The sequence below is a fragment of the Typopeltis vanoorti genome, chromosome 2, assembly GCF_054136105.1.
Source record: "Typopeltis vanoorti isolate ZY-2024b chromosome 2, IOZ_Tvanoo_1.0, whole genome shotgun sequence".
Classification (NCBI taxonomy): Eukaryota; Metazoa; Arthropoda; class Arachnida; order Uropygi; family Thelyphonidae; genus Typopeltis; species Typopeltis vanoorti.
In genome coordinates, this window is record NC_143550.1 from 179289081 (window position 1) to 179305112 (window position 16032).

The following is a 16032-nucleotide window of genomic DNA, read 5'->3' on the forward strand; positions in this document are numbered from 1 at the left end:
CTTTGTGTTGTCTTCACAATTTTGGCAATGTGTCCCCTAAATTTTAGATCCTTATCCACTATCACCCCCAGATCTCTTATTTCCTCTACTTCCAACAATATATTCTCACCAAGCATAAATTCTGCATCCTATCTTTGTTTTCCAAATTTTAAAACCTTACATTTTGCAACATTGAATTCACATCCCCATTTCCGTGCTCAATCACTCTATCTATTCAAGTCTTCCTGTAAGGCCACAACATCTTCACTACACTTCATGGTTCGTCCCAACTTTTGCATCATCTGCAAACAACTGAATATCTCCATCCAAATCTTCACCTATATCATTACTATATAAGTTAAACAGTAATGGACCTAAAACAGACCCCTGAGGCACTCCACTAGTGACTTTCCTTTTCCTGGATATCGCTCCCTCATACACAACTTGTTGATACCTATCAGATAGCCAGTCACCAATCCAATGCACCAATCTAATATCCAAACCCATCTGCTCTAGTTTGACTGTCAACCTATCATGAGGTACTCTATCAAAAGCCTTTGCAAAATCCAAGTATATTACTGTGTATCCTTTTCCCTCTGTCCAAGGAAGCAGTCACTTTATTATAATAAGTAAGCAGATTACTAAAACATGACTTCTCTTTAGCAAATCCATGCTGTCCATCAAAGATAATACCATTGTTATCAACCCAACTCTGGATCCTAGTTCTCAAAAGCTTCTCCAACAACTTAACCACAACACCTGACACACAGATAGGCCTATAGTTTGATGCTTGAGTTCGATCACCTCCTTTATGAAGTGGCACAATCTTGCCCTCCTTCCACTCCTTAGGAACTTGACCAAGTGCAAGACTCATATTAAAAAAATATATCAAGGCAGGTGTCAACTCCCTGGCACATTCTTTCAAAATAAGTGGTGATATATTATCAAGTTCCACAGCCTTATTAACATCTAGTTTACTCAACTCCCCATACACCTCTTGCTCACCTACAGTCAGTCTCTCCTGCCCATCATCAACTGCTCTCAATCCCTCCATGAAGTCACATTCACAAGATTGAAAGATCTTTATGAACTGTTCATTAAGCATCTCCACCACAGATTCTGCATCAGCTGTCTTTATACCATTTTCTCCAATCAGTGTCATCCTTTCATAATTATTCTTTCTTTTGCTGGCTACATATCGAAAGAATTCCTTAGGATTCTTTTTGGCTTCATTAGCCAACTGCTGTTCATACCTCTCTTTAGCTTCCCTCACCAACCAAGTCACCCTCCTTGCTTGGTCTTTGTAGACCTCATGGAATTGGTTATTTCCACTTCTCTTATGCTGCCTCCACAGTGCCCTTTTTCTCTGTATCGCATGCTTAATCTCTTTATTCATCCATCTCACACCCACCTTATTTAACCTTCTCACCCTTGGAATACATTTAGACATTGCATCTACTAAACAGTTCTTGAAAATTCCCCAAGCTGCATTGATCTCTTTTCCAACTAACCTCATTCCACGCTACACCCGCAAGCTGTCTCCTAAGCTCTTCGTAATCACGCCCCCTTATAGTTCCACATATAGCCTTTTCTCACAGAGGTCCTCGCACTGCTGGCAACCACCCAGATAATCACCTCATGGTCACTCTCACCAATTGGTGGATGATTTGACACCTCATTTATAATTACATCCTCTGATGAGATGACCAAATCCAAGATCCTCAATCCTCGTGTGCCCTCTGTTACATACTGTCTGAGGTAGTTATCCCTCAAAAACTCAAGAAACTAATTTTCTTTACTTCCAGTTGCTATCTCATCATTCCATTCTATATTGCCATAATTAAAATCACCCATAATGATCACCCTTTTTCTTATTTACTTGGCTAATTTGATTGTACATTTCATTATCACCACCATCCACATTACCTTGTCTATAACAGCATCCCACCAAGTATTTGATTCCATTCACCTCTATCTCACACCATACTGCCTCAAAACCACTGGCGCTATTTCCCTCTTGCATCTCTACTTTATATGGACATAACTCTTTCTCTATCATCAATATCACTCCTCCTCCCTTTTTTACCCCTTCTGTCCTCACAAAACACATCATATCCTTCCATCTCTATTCCTGTCAGGATGTCATCCTCTTCCAACCATGTCTCACTTATTCCGACAATTTTTGCGTCAACAGAAGCAATTAGTGCAATCATTTCATTCTGCCTTGTTTCTTATACTTCTAGCATTTGTATACAAACACAACAGCTCATGTTATCATGATATGTTATCCATTCCCACAGCCCTATTAACATCCAACTCAGCTAGCATCTGATACACCTGATTCTCTCACTTCCAGTTCTCCTAATACTTGCCTCTCTTTTATATATTGCACGGCGTCATTTACACCAGTATAATATGCTGATAAGGTGCTTGTTCAATAATTCCAGCATATTCTCTGCAGCTGTTAATCTGTTGCCATGACTATCCACCATAATTATTCTTCCTTATGCTTGCCATATAACGGGAAAATTCCCTTGAGTTAACCTTGGCCTGACCAGCCAATCTCCTCTCATACTGTTCCTTTTCTTTCTTTACCATGCTTGTCACCTTTCTAGCCTGCGCTTTGTACTCTTCATGGATCTGATCGCCACCAACTGTCTTGTACTTCCTCCATAACATGTTCTTTTCCAGCACAGTTTGCTTGATTTCACTGTTCATCCATTTCACTCCTACTGTATTTACTTGCTTAACTCTTATTATGCAGTCATACATTGCTTTTGTCAGATAATACCTTGTGGAGTTTCCGTGCATTATCAACATCTTTTCTGCCAGCTCATCTATCCAATGTACTGATGCTAACTGACTATAGAACTTTGTATAATCACCTGCTTTATACTTTCACATGTATCAGTTTTTGGCAGTAACCTTTTCTTGTTTCATCACTTCCCAAACAAGTTTCTCATGATCACTCTCACCAACTGGCAGCAGTGTCAACACTTCATTAACAACTGCATCTTGTGAAGTTATCACCAAATCCAAGACATTAAGGCCTCTAGTTGCTTCAATCATGTGCTGCTTATTTTAATTGCTTTAAAAGTTTTCTAATTTCAGTTTAATATGCACCAGTTTAGTATTGGCTGTGTAAGATGCATGTTTTTATGATTAGGACAGTTTGCCTACCTGTTGGAAAATGATTTTTTGTTGGTAGTAATGATGTAAAAATAAAACAAACATTCATAATTAAGTGTTATTTTGCTGGATTTCACATTTGTATCTTCAGAATATTATAATTAATAGTTGTATGTAGAAAAGCAAAATATATAATGAATATACATGATTTTAACTGAAACAGAGCTGGAATTAAAGGCTTAGCAACTTTGAATAAGTTGTAGTATTCTAGACTTTTGGAATTCCATAATGAGTAACTTGATGAATTCGTACTGCTCTTTGTAGTGGTGGTGTGGGTTTTAATATTGAGGCTGATTATTGCAGATTTATATGATCCTTCTCTGATGAATCATTTTTTTTTTTCATCTAATTCGCTTTAGAATGTCCAAAGCATGGATTGGATTGAATTACTAATCCCTGTTTGCTACAATAATTGCAACTTATATTTTTCATAATTTTTTTTTTATAATAATATGAAAAAAAATATGTACAGTATAAAAAATAGCCCACCTTACAGCACTTATGTGCTATAGGTTTATAAACCTATTGTGGGTGGGAATCACTTAAAAACATTTGGAGAGGCTGATGCTCTCAGATCAAGTGAGTGCAAATCTGAGATAACTGGAGACATGAAGGTGGGAGGGGGGGGGCTCATATTTTGATTTAATGGAAGCAACAGATTTCTGTCGATATTTTTAATTATAGTGTTCTCACCTCAACAAATTGTGATTAATCTGTTGTCCATTCAGCTCAAGCAAAAAGCTATTAGCACTCTTAATAATATTAAAGAAATATTGAGCCTGTGGATTTTGTAGCAAATAGAACAAGGCATTAGCCTCCCTTTTTTATGCTATTGTAAATATCTTATTTTTTTTTTATATTATGTTTTTTTATGTGTGTGTAACTACTACGCTATTTGTAATATTTTTCTTACTCCGTTAATATCATTGTTAACATAGGTAAGATTGTAGTAAAATTCGTCATTGCTTGGACTAGTTCTTTGTGCACAAAACTCGTAATTATTCTTAATCCCTTAGTCTATTGTTTTACTCTCCCCTTCTCTCAAGGCTGTAAGTATGCTATTTCACATGCTTGAAGTGTAGACTTAGGGAAAGCTTCTGGCTGGAACCAATTCCAGAAATTGGTTCCAACCAGATAATCTACCTTGCTGTATTTCTCTTGTATCGATCCTTAAAAATTTATTTTTTTATTTCGACTGCACCATTAAGGATCGTGTAAAAGAATTGTTTATCTTTCCCTTACATACAAGAGAAACAATCAGCTAAGCACAAAAATATCTCTTAAATTAACTCTAATTCAAGCAACTCCTAAAATTTCATTTTTTCAGTCATTCATGGCTATTACTATTCTGTAGTCACACAGTTCGATATTTTAATGAGACAGTGCATTGGTAAGACAAGTTATTAACAAAACAAACATGTTTATTCATACTATGACAAATTATTTACAAAATTTACACAGCACATATCAAGTGTCTGGTTCTGACTAATACAACTAGATCACAATGGAGACTATACAAATAACGTGTCTAATTCTCCACACGATCATTTAAGCATTTCGCTTAAGCTTTTAAAACAAAGACAGTATAAATTCACATAAATATTCAGACACATGGATAGACTTTAACACACTTTAACTTTACTCACTCTATAAACAAGGAAAAATGCTAAACTTAAAATCCATTCAATTTTTTTGCATTACATAACATTAGCAAATTTTTTTAGAACTCTATATACTACTTATTCACATTCAAACAGAAGTACGGCTCTCCGACTTCTCTAATACTCTATACTAATAGACAATAGAACTAACATTCATCACTTAAATTTCACAATGTAGGAATTTTACATAAAACACCTTATTTACAATCTTGCCAGCTCATTACATAGTCCTAGTTCCTAAAGGCTCACGGGCACATTCCGCTTCTTCCAAAAAAAAAAAAAAAAACGATTTTCCAATCGTGCTCCAGGTTACGGCAGCAGAATTACAGCACACACAGAGATCATCAAAGCATCATATGGTAGGACATCTCGAAACAACCATCTCCGCTGCTATCTAACTTCCCATCATCGTCGTCGAAACTGCATGACTCTCCCCGTCCTCGGAAAAGGCTTGGCACAGGAACAAAACTTTGCAGCGAGAGCCCTTTGGCCCCTCAATCTCTGCCTTTTATTTCATCCCCCCGACCTTGGCCATTCTTCAAATTAAATCAACACTGGTAGTACAACACCGGGCAACTCGTAGCAAAGGTGGACCAAGCTAACATCACTCCTAACTCAGTATCTCCCATAATGCAAAACATATCTCCTTGCAGATATGTATAATGTTATGCATTAAGGGAAGGGCCACTACCCAGACTAGTTTCGACCTTTATTGAGGTCTCTTCAGTGGGAGCCAGGCAGAAGCAATGGCGAGGTCATCTTTACCTATAAAAGTTGCCAAAGGTGTGCCACCTTTTTATTAAATTACTCTGGATTTAGAGAAAGATGTTGAAAGTTTATTCATTATGGGAGATACTGAGATAGGAGTGATATTAGCTTGGTCCACCTTTGCTACGAGTCGCCCGGTTTTGTACTACCTTACCCCAGTCCTGAAGATATTTTCAGGTGCAAACTCTGTTTGCTCACACTTGGATCAAGGATTAAACTAAATTTATTATAGTCTAACTAAGTGAAAAATAAACTTTCAACATCTTTCTCTAAATCCAGAATAATTTAATAAAAAGGTGGCACACCTTTTGGCAACTCCTATAGGTAAAGATGACCTCTCCATTGCTTCTGACTGGTGTCTCCACTTCTAGGCCTGGCCCCCACTGAAGAGACCTCAATAAAGGTCGAAACTAGTCTGGGTAGTGGCCTTTCCCTTAATGCATAACATTATACATATCTGCAAGGAGATGTGTTTTGCATTATGGGAGATACTGAGATAAGAGTTTTGTTAGCTTAGTCACCTTTGCTACGAGTTGCCCTAGTGTTGTACTACCTTACCCCAGTCCTGAAGATATTTTCAGGCACAAACTTTGTTTGCTCACACTTGGATAAAGGATTAAACTAAATTTATTATAAGATGAATCTAAATGTGTGTTAATTATTTATCCTAGCCTGACCTCTGGTGAGAAAAAAACAACAGAACTACATTAAACAATTTCTAGAGTCCTTTCATATTGGGATTTTCTTTTGTCTGGGGTTGTTCTGGTTGCTATGTTGGTTGAAGATGGTCTTCCATATTCTTAGAATAATTAATCCATAATTTTTATACAGATTTGGATGATATTTCATAATTTCACAAGCTTCCTTGAATTTTCTTTCAAACCAGGTTTTGGTGCAGTGCAGGGACTTAGTGCCTTTCCAGTCAATTCTGTGGCATGTGTGGAGTGCGTGGTATGATAGGCCTGTTTTACCATAGTGGAAGTATTTAATGTGGCATTTGTGTTCATCTTTTCTGATTTTTCCGATGTCAGGCTAGGATAAACAATTAACAAGCTTATTTAAGTTAAAGGGATATTACATCCCATATTGTTTCTTAGCCGAATATAGAAACTATATATATAAAGTTCGGCGATTCCAAGCATAAGTTGGGACGAACCATAAAGAGTAGTGAAGATGTTGTGGCCTTGCAAGAAGACTTGAATAAATTGAGTGATTGGGCAAGCAAATGGGGATGTGAGTTCAATGTTGCAAAATGTAAGATTTTAAAATTTGGAAAACAAAGATGGGATGCAGAATTTATGCTTGGTGAGAATATATTGTAGGAGGTGAGGAAATAAGAGATCTGGGGGTGATAGTGGATAAGGATCTAAAATTTAGGGGACACATCGCCAAAATTGTGAAGACAACACAAAGACTTCTGGGAATGATGCAGAGGACACTGACGTGTAGAAGTAGGGAGATTCTTGTTTCATTGTATAAGGCTTTGATTAGGCCACACATGGACTATTGTGCCCAGATTTGGTCACCTGGTTTTCAGAAGGATGAAGAGATGTTGGAAAGGGTCCAAAGGCAACTGACTAAGGTAGTTTCTGACCTCTGGAATGTTGAGTATGAGGAAAGATTGAAAAGATGTAATTTGCAGAGTCTAGTGGAGAGAAGGAAGAGGGGAGATATGATAGAGACCTACAAGTTGGTAAGAGGTTGTTATAGGATTAATGGTGGAGAAGTTCTACAGAGAATAGTGGGAGATCAGAGGAGAACCAGAGGTCATCCCTGGAAACTGTATAAAGAGGGTGTGAGTAGGGGAGTGAGAGGCAGGTTTTTTCGTGCGGAGTTGTGAGTGATTGGAATGCCTTGTCTGAGAGTGTGGTGTCTGCAAGTAGTTTGAATGTGTTTAAGGCATGGTATGATGAGATGTGTGTGAGATAAACGGACCTCCTAGATGAGTCTTTGACTCCATGAGGTCTTGTTTAATAATAATAATAAGCAAATACCTGGATACTGCAGCAACTGACCCTTTAGGTAGTGCAAGCTGAGACAACTCATATCAAATGTGGAGCAAGCTCCGATCACTATTCTTGATATTTACCCATAATGTGAAGTAATATAATTAGTAATTAACAAGCATTTAGGTTCATCTTACTTTTATATAGTGCAGCATCATGTAACTTGTATCTTGTACATATGCATGTTTTCCTGATGATGACCTCAATACAGAGGTTGAAACATCGATATCGATTGTCACTTGCTTAATGTTAAGTAAAGTAATTATTCTAACACATGTATTTTGTCTCCAAAAATTCTTCACTATGAATGTTGATCACCATGTAAACTTAAAAAAAAAAAAAAGAATAAACAAAAATATTATTTCTTGGCATGTTTAATTTAATATACCAGTTTCAGTTTCTTCAGCATTGTTAAGATTTTGGTAAAATTTTGTAATGGCTTATATAGGGAAAAAACCAATTCCAACAAAAAGCCAGACTAATCCATTACTCATCCATTTTACCAACACCTGTGGCATAAACACCAACAGAAATGAAATATATCACCACTTACTATCAACTTGACCAGATATGATCGCTTACTCTTGAGTGAAACCCAAATTGCAACTCTTGTCAGCTTTCATTGTCCACATTGCACACACACACATCCTTTTATCATAAGGACACCTTTGTCTTTGTGAGATTGGACTCTTATTTGCCAGATAACAGCTAATTTAGAAGCCCCTGCTTTTGACTGAAATGATATAATTAATACATAAGTTGTTGAGAAGTGCTTACCTAATAGAGATGTAGAAGGTTTTTGAATAAGGCATCATAAAGAGAAAAGATAGTACAATGGCTATCCATGTCCGTGCGGTTAGCCGAGTGGCTATGCGCTTCGCAATCATATGCCTGGGGAAGGAGTGTCCTAGATTCGATTCCCATCGACGATGTGAGGAGCTTAAGGATCTTCCTCAGCCATAGCCAAGTTACCGGTCTTGGGCGTGGACAGCAGGGTTTTTCCACCAGTTTATCTGGGGGTTTTCATCCCTCAGGCAAGCAAACCGGCCCCGTGAACACACGGATCTACAGTCATAAATACTTAACCCCCCATGAGGGGGGCTCAACTCGCCCCAGTAGGAACAGGGGAGAAATGGGGAAGAAACTCCATACGAATAAATAAATGGCTATCCATGGAATTTGAGTTGTTCAAGAGAGTGAAAAGGAGGTTTCTTTGCAATGAAAGTGGTTGATATGAATTATCATTTTTGACATGACTTTTTTTGCTGAGTGATCTCAGATTTACTGTTGTCGGTAGAACAAAAATTGGATAGCAAGGGTGAGAAAGGAGAGCAATATATTTGACCACCTTATAAAAAAAAATTCTGAAGTGGTATTTCATTTATGGTTAAGCATTTTGTCTCAAATGAGATGAAGGAACTGTTATGATTATTATCTTTTTAATTTCTTTCTTTATTTATTTTTGAATGTTATATTCATTGACTTCTCATTTATTTTAAATTAAAGAGCAATTTTTAAATAAAATACAGCCTACTTTTCTTTTGGCTAAATGCACATATGGAATTATTTGCAGAGCTTGTGGACAAGTGCATTGGGTCAAAAATCCATATCATAATGAAAAATGACAAAGAAATTGTTGGTACCTTACTTGGTTTTGATGACTTTGTCAGTATCCTTTTGAATGAATATAAATTTTGCTTTGCATAGGCATTAAAGTAGAAATAATTTTTTAAAAATTAAAAATATAAAATATATTCTAATTTAGATATTAAAATGGCATATATTATTAATCCAGCCATATTTTATAGCCAAATATAAAAAAGAAACTTAAAGTTCTAAAAATTTAGAGAGCTCATAAGAATATAACCTTTGGTATCTTTTTGCTTGGTATGCGTTACTTAAAAGACAAACTCTGCCCCTATATTCATCTTTTATCGGTGCTTAAATTAGTTTTCACTGGCCTGTTTCAACAACTGTCAAACGAAGCTAGGTTGTATACAAAAATGGGTGGATGAGGATATGGTTCTCTGCTGAGAAGGATATGTCTTTTTTAAGGATATTTGTCTTACCAATCTGCTTATGATTGCAGGAGAATGGACATGCTAATATTTGAGTAATAATATACCATGATATATTATTACTCAATTTGGCAAAGGAATCTGACAAAATACTGTGGGATATCTGAATTTTAATACAGATATTTATTATTGTTATTAACACCAGACCTCCATGGAGTCAAAAGATTCATTGTGGGAGGCAAACAGTGTTACACGCAAATTTCATCAAACCATGCCTTAAACTCATTCAATGTATTTACATTCACCACAATGTCAATCAACGCATTCCACTCACAAACGACTCTCCACTCAAAGAACCTGCTTCTTATGCTCCTGCTCCCACCCTCCTTATACAGCTTCCAGAGATGTCCCCTTCTTCCATTCTGTGAAACTTTTCTTCAACATTAACCTGGTAACAACCCATTACCATGTTACCATTTTATTTTATTTTAAAAATCTTTGCACTGAAATGCAGTGCTACATACTATGATCTACCAAAGCAAAGGCTGATGCCTTTGCCCCAATAAACCAGAAAGGCCAAAGCCAAAATACATCAGTACGAGGTATTCTAGGAGTCATTTGTTGGTGACGACACCAAACCACCAGTGTGCCCTGCAAAACTCTAAAAGACAAGATTTCTGTTGAAGTAATGCCTATAGAAGTCAAGTCTTTGTAACTCTCATTGCACCGTACAGTACGAAGGGAGATGGTATTACTAGTGAAATGAGAAGCTGCCCCAAACTCCTCTTCAATCTGTCAAGCAAGATCTATATTCTGCCCTTATGAGACCTCGTTCTTATGACTGACAACAAGTGGGTGCCCAGTACTCACTATCTGTGTATCAATAACCCAAACTCTTTCATCCTTCTTTGCATTTAAATCAAGCTTTCTAACCAGCTATAGTCCTATAGTACAGTTCAACTGTAGTCGCCTAACTTTTGTTTTTCAACTAGTTATTTAATATGGAGACCACAGCTTCACCCGAATACCATCAGTTCAAAAATAACATTGGGCAATATAAGAAAGGGTTTCACTGTAGTGGCAACTTGCCTTTCAACTTATATCACCTCTGTGGCCATGGGTTGTGCAGGCCCTCATGGGCAGGGCATTGATCTAGCCTTGATTAAGTCAATAAATTTGTAACCAGGTAGGAGAGTCTAGTGCCTTCCCATATCCATTGATGCCAGGGAGGCACTAGATTAGATCCATAAAGTGATGCACCATCAACAGAGCTATGTAGCTGAGTAGCCCATTTCTTATGCTCTGCCAATGCAGTCTCTATAAGTTGACCTTGATACTTGGTCCACCCTATAGTACGTCGAAAGTCCTCCTGGATAACAGGACAATGAAATGCATCTCTGCAAATTTGAGAAGTGGATATTTCTTAAATGTCTCGATCATATCCACTCTCTTCCTCCTATTCACAAGGCTTTGCAAACTACATTCCTTCAATCTGTCCTCACATCCGACATCCCAAAAACCAGTTGCAACTTTAGTCGATCTTCTCTGGACTCTTTCCAATATATATCCTCATCACCATAAAAACTAGAGGATCAAATTTGTGCACAATAATCCATATGAGGCCTGATTAAGGCCTTATACAGTGGAATCAGAACTTCTTTATTTCTACAAGTTAAGGTCCTCTGCATCATTGCCATAATCTGATGTGATGTCCTCACAACTTGTGCAGTGTGACTTCTGAACTTCAGATCCTTGTCCTCCACCCCGATTCCAAGGTAGGTATTTTATCTCCTCAACTTCCTCCAAAATTTTCCCACCAAATGTATACTTTGCAACACTGAATTGACAGTTCCATACTGTTGCCCACTCACACAATTTATTGAAGTCATTCTGTAAGGCAACATCTGCTTGATTTCTCATCACTTTCCCCAGTTTTGAATCATCTGCAAACAGTTGTATATTACCAATTAAGCCTAGCCCAATATCCTTAATATACAAATTAAATAACAATGGTCCCAAAACAGACCCTTGTTGCACACCACTAGTGAATTGCTTCTTTCAAGATAGTGCCCCCGCTACACAGCTTTCTAATACCTATTTGATAGCCAGTCACTTCATAATATGCCTCTTGCTTGCTCACCATAACGTCTTCTTCCATTTAATTCTCTACACGTTAGCTGATTTCACATTGAGGATGAAACATCCTGATGAAATGCTCACTGAATACCTCAACTGTGTCCTCTGTAGCAGTTACCAATCTTCCGCTTTCATCCATTAACAGCATCTTAAAATAATCGCTCTTCCTTCTACTTGCTACATATAAAAAAAAATTCATGAGGATTTTACCTGGCCTGATTTGCTAATTTCTCTTCATACTGCACCTTTGTTGTAGTTACCAAAGGAGTCACTCTCCTGGCCTGCTCTTTATACTCTTTATGCAACTGATTATTAACATTATTCATCTTGTGCTGCCTCCAAAATGCCTTCTTCCAGATTTCATGCTTAATCCCTTCATTCATCCATTGTACCTACCTTATTCAGTCTTTTGACCTTCAGAATGCATTCACACATTAATGCTGTTATGTATTTCTTTGTTAATCCCAATCAGCATTTATTTATTATCAACTCCTCATTCCATGCAATAGCTCCAAGCTGTCTCCTAAGCTTGACATAACCACCAGCCCATCTTCTTCACCCATAGTATATATAGACCGTTGGAGCACTATAAAGGTGAAAGTTCTAACATACTCTCTCCGGTTGTTTTTGTCTTGGGATCTCCTTAACAAAGTGGTGTGCAATGCAAAGAAATGGTTCATTTTCTAATATTATGTTTCCAGATAATTCTAGGTCAACCCCCAGTGTTTTTTCCAGAAGTAAAGCCCTATTTTAGGTAAGCTATCTGATGTATCTATGTGGTCCAGCCACCAAAGTATTTTAGTGAAGATATTTTCTTATGTTCTAGCAATGGAGCAGATTTTCCTTCTAACTTTGTCATTTGTTACGTGTGTCATGTATGGTATCTTCAAACTGTAACACTTCATCTTGAAGGCCAATAGTCTTTTCTGGTAATAAGACAGTTAACAAGGATATTAATGGTATGTAGTCTTATAGTTACCTGTATTTTATTGTCCTTCCGAAGTAGCTGCCTCTGAAGGGCAACAGTTGCTTTAGCAGTGTGTGCTTTAATATCATGTTTAGACCAGCTATCTCTGTGTTGTATACTGCTTCTTAAGTAGGTGAATCTTTCTACTTCCAATTTTTAATCATTAATTGAAGTTTCATAGGCTTATTGTGTGTAGACATTGTTTTTGATTGGTGAATGCTGATCTTTAATCTGTAATCACTAAGTACCTTAGAAACTATCTGTTAATTCTTGTAGCTGATGTTCATTCACTGCTATTAGGTCAATGTCATCAGCATATCTAAGATTATTGATTTCTTGCCACCAGTTGTAATTCCAGTACCACTGTTTTTCAAGCCTAATTTTATTATAGATTCCAAATAAAGGTTAAAAAACATCGATGAAAGTATTTGGTTGGTAAATAAGTTCGTTCGGTTTTTCAGAGTGGAACGAAACACATTTTATTTAATATATATAATACATACTAGTCAGTTATATATTGACACTCTTTATCGGTGACCTCTTGCCATCTATCCGCCAACTTCATTATGCCATGTTCATAAAACTCCTGAGGTTTACCGGCATAAAACTGATCCAGGTGTCTTTTGACAACCTCCTCATTAGTGAAGGTTTCCCCATTCAGAGAATTCTGCAACGATCAGAATAAGTGGTAATTGGAAGGTGCCAGGTCCGGTGAATACAGAGGATGAGGCAAAACATCCCAGCCAAGACGTAACAATTTACTCCGGGTTGTTAACAATGTGTGAGGTCTGGCGTTGTCGTGGTAAAAGACAACTCCTTTCTGATTTGCCAATTTAGGACTTTTTGTGCTACTTGCACGGGCCAGTCGCGTTAACTGTGAGCAATAGACAGTTGAATCAATCGTTCTGCCTGATGGCAACACCTTGTAGTGGACAACACTTTATAATCTCACCACACAGAGAGCGTGATCTTCTTTGGGTGCAATCCTACTTTCGAGGTTGTTAGCGGCGATTCGCTCTTGTGCCTCCAAGATCTTTTACGTACCACGTTATCGTACACGACCCATTTTTCATCTCCCTTATTCATCCGCTTCAAAAATGGGTCGTTTTCTTGGCGACATCGTAGCGAATCACAGATGGATATGCGAGCAGTCATATTGGCCTTAGTCAGTTCATGCGGCACCCAAACATTGAATTTTGAAACATATCCCAGCTCGTGCAAATGGTTTTCAGCACTTGTATGGGATATGTTCAGTACTGCAGCAATCTCTTGCACTGTTTGTGACAGATTTTTCGACGATATCCTTTACAACACTCGAATCAACCTTGGTCGGGTGACCTGCACGAGGCTCATTACTGATGTCGAAATCTCCAGAATGGAATTTGGCAAACCACTTTTTGGAATACACGTTCTATTAAGGCACCATCCCCATATATGCTGCATATTTTTTTATGGGCCTCCGCAGCTCATTTGCCTTTTTTGAAATAAAAAAGCAAAATATGCTGGTAATGTACATTATTTCCTTCCATTTCTAAAAATATGTTACACACACGCAACTGAAGTAGGCCGAACAAAAATTCGCTGAAAGATTATGTGAAATGTCGCTTTTCATCTGTGCAATAACGTTGCGTGGTAGCGCAACAATAGCGATAGGCGAAGCGGCATAAACTTGTACTAATGCATAAATCGTACGAACTTATTTGCCACCCAATATGTAGCCTTGACTTACACCTCTTTCCATTTAGAAAGGCTTGCTGTAGTTGCCATTAATTTCTATTAACATTTCTGAGGAACAGTAAAGAGTTTTAATTAGGCATTATATTAGTATCTGTTCTGTATCGGTTCAGTATTCTCCACAGTGCCTCATGCCATACTGAATAGAAGATGTTCTATATATCTATAAAATTATAACATAGTATTGTATTATGTTCAATATATTTTTCTCCAGAGAGATGTATTGTAAATAAATGATCTATTGTACTCTTGTTTTTACAGAATCCTGTTTGGTTCTCTGAATGTACATTTTCTAATTTCCTCTGAATCCTAGATGGTAAGACTTTTAGTAAAATTTTTCTTGGATGACTGATTAAACTGATAGTTCTATAATTGCTACATTTTTTACTATTCCCTTTTGTAGGAATAGGAATCAGAACAGAGGTGCACAAATCTTTAGGCCATCATTCACTGTTTCACACATCTTGACAAAGTTGGAACAGGGCATCTGATTGGTTCATTCCCTACTTTCAGTAGTTCTGAAGTTATTCCATCTGTGCTGGCAATTTTCTCCATCTTCAAAGAATTAACTGCTGCTTCTACTTTTTCCCTTAAAATAGGAAAATCTCCTTCATTCAGGGTATTTTTATTATGTCTTAAGGTTTTGATTATTAAGGCTACTGTCCTCTGAGAAAAGGTTAGCTGAGTAATCATTGCAATGCTGCAAGATTTCATCTTTTCCAGTCAAAAGCTTGCCATTTTTATCTTGAATTGACCAATTTGTGTTAGTAAAGAGATTTTTGGAAAGCACATTTAATATAGTTTCTTTGTAGTTCCTCTTTAAATGTTCCACATTCATTCAGAATCCAGTTGGCTTTAGCTGTTTTAATTTTATTTCTTATTATTTGTTTAGTTCTTTATATTTTTCTATACTATCGTCATCCTTGTTTATAGTGAATTTTAAGGTTCTCCTTTGATCACACTGTATGTCTTCTGTAATGCAGGGTTTGGTTATCCTCTTAAGATTTTCCTATTATGATATCAGCTGCTTCTAAAATAGCTTTGGAAAATATGTATTCATCATCGACACTTACGAATTCTTTTAGGCAGGTAGTCAAAGAATTAGTAATGTGGGATTTATATTGTTCTCTGATGTGAGGTGATTCCAACTTCTCAACACTATCTTTTTCTTTGTTTTTGGTTACCTTTTTATTTGTTTTAATTTTGGATTCAAGGTGGCAATTACCATGTTGTGGTCACTGCCAATATCAGCTCCTGGGAAAGATTTTGTCTTGTGAAGGTTAACTGATGTTTTATGTGTTGTCTGAACAAGTATATAATCGATTAAATTGCATGCAGATCCATTAGGTGAAGTCCATGTCCACTTTCTTGATGGCTTATGAAGATATAAAGTATTAATAATTGTTAAATTAGTTTGAATGGCAAAATCAATGTCTGTATCCTCTATCATTGGTTTCACCAAAACCAAATATACCACAATAGGGGAGAAAATTCCTTCCATTATCTATACAATTTATGCATTCCAGTCTCCTTAAACAATGAGCCAGTCTTTATTTGGAATTTGTTTTATCACT

At 37.0% G+C, this 16032-nt stretch overlaps 1 protein-coding gene across 1 annotated transcript in view; it reads left to right on the forward strand.

Annotated features, from left to right (window-relative positions):
- The window catches only part of LOC150109695 (U6 snRNA-associated Sm-like protein LSm5), a 55291-nt gene that overhangs the window by 19585 nt on the left and 19674 nt on the right, over positions 1-16032 (forward strand). Inside the window, exon 2 of the mRNA XM_090409751.1 lies at positions 9177-9272. Within this exon, the coding sequence (XP_090265877.1) occupies positions 9177-9272 (96 nt within the window). The remainder of the gene's footprint in view (positions 1-9176; positions 9273-16032) is intronic.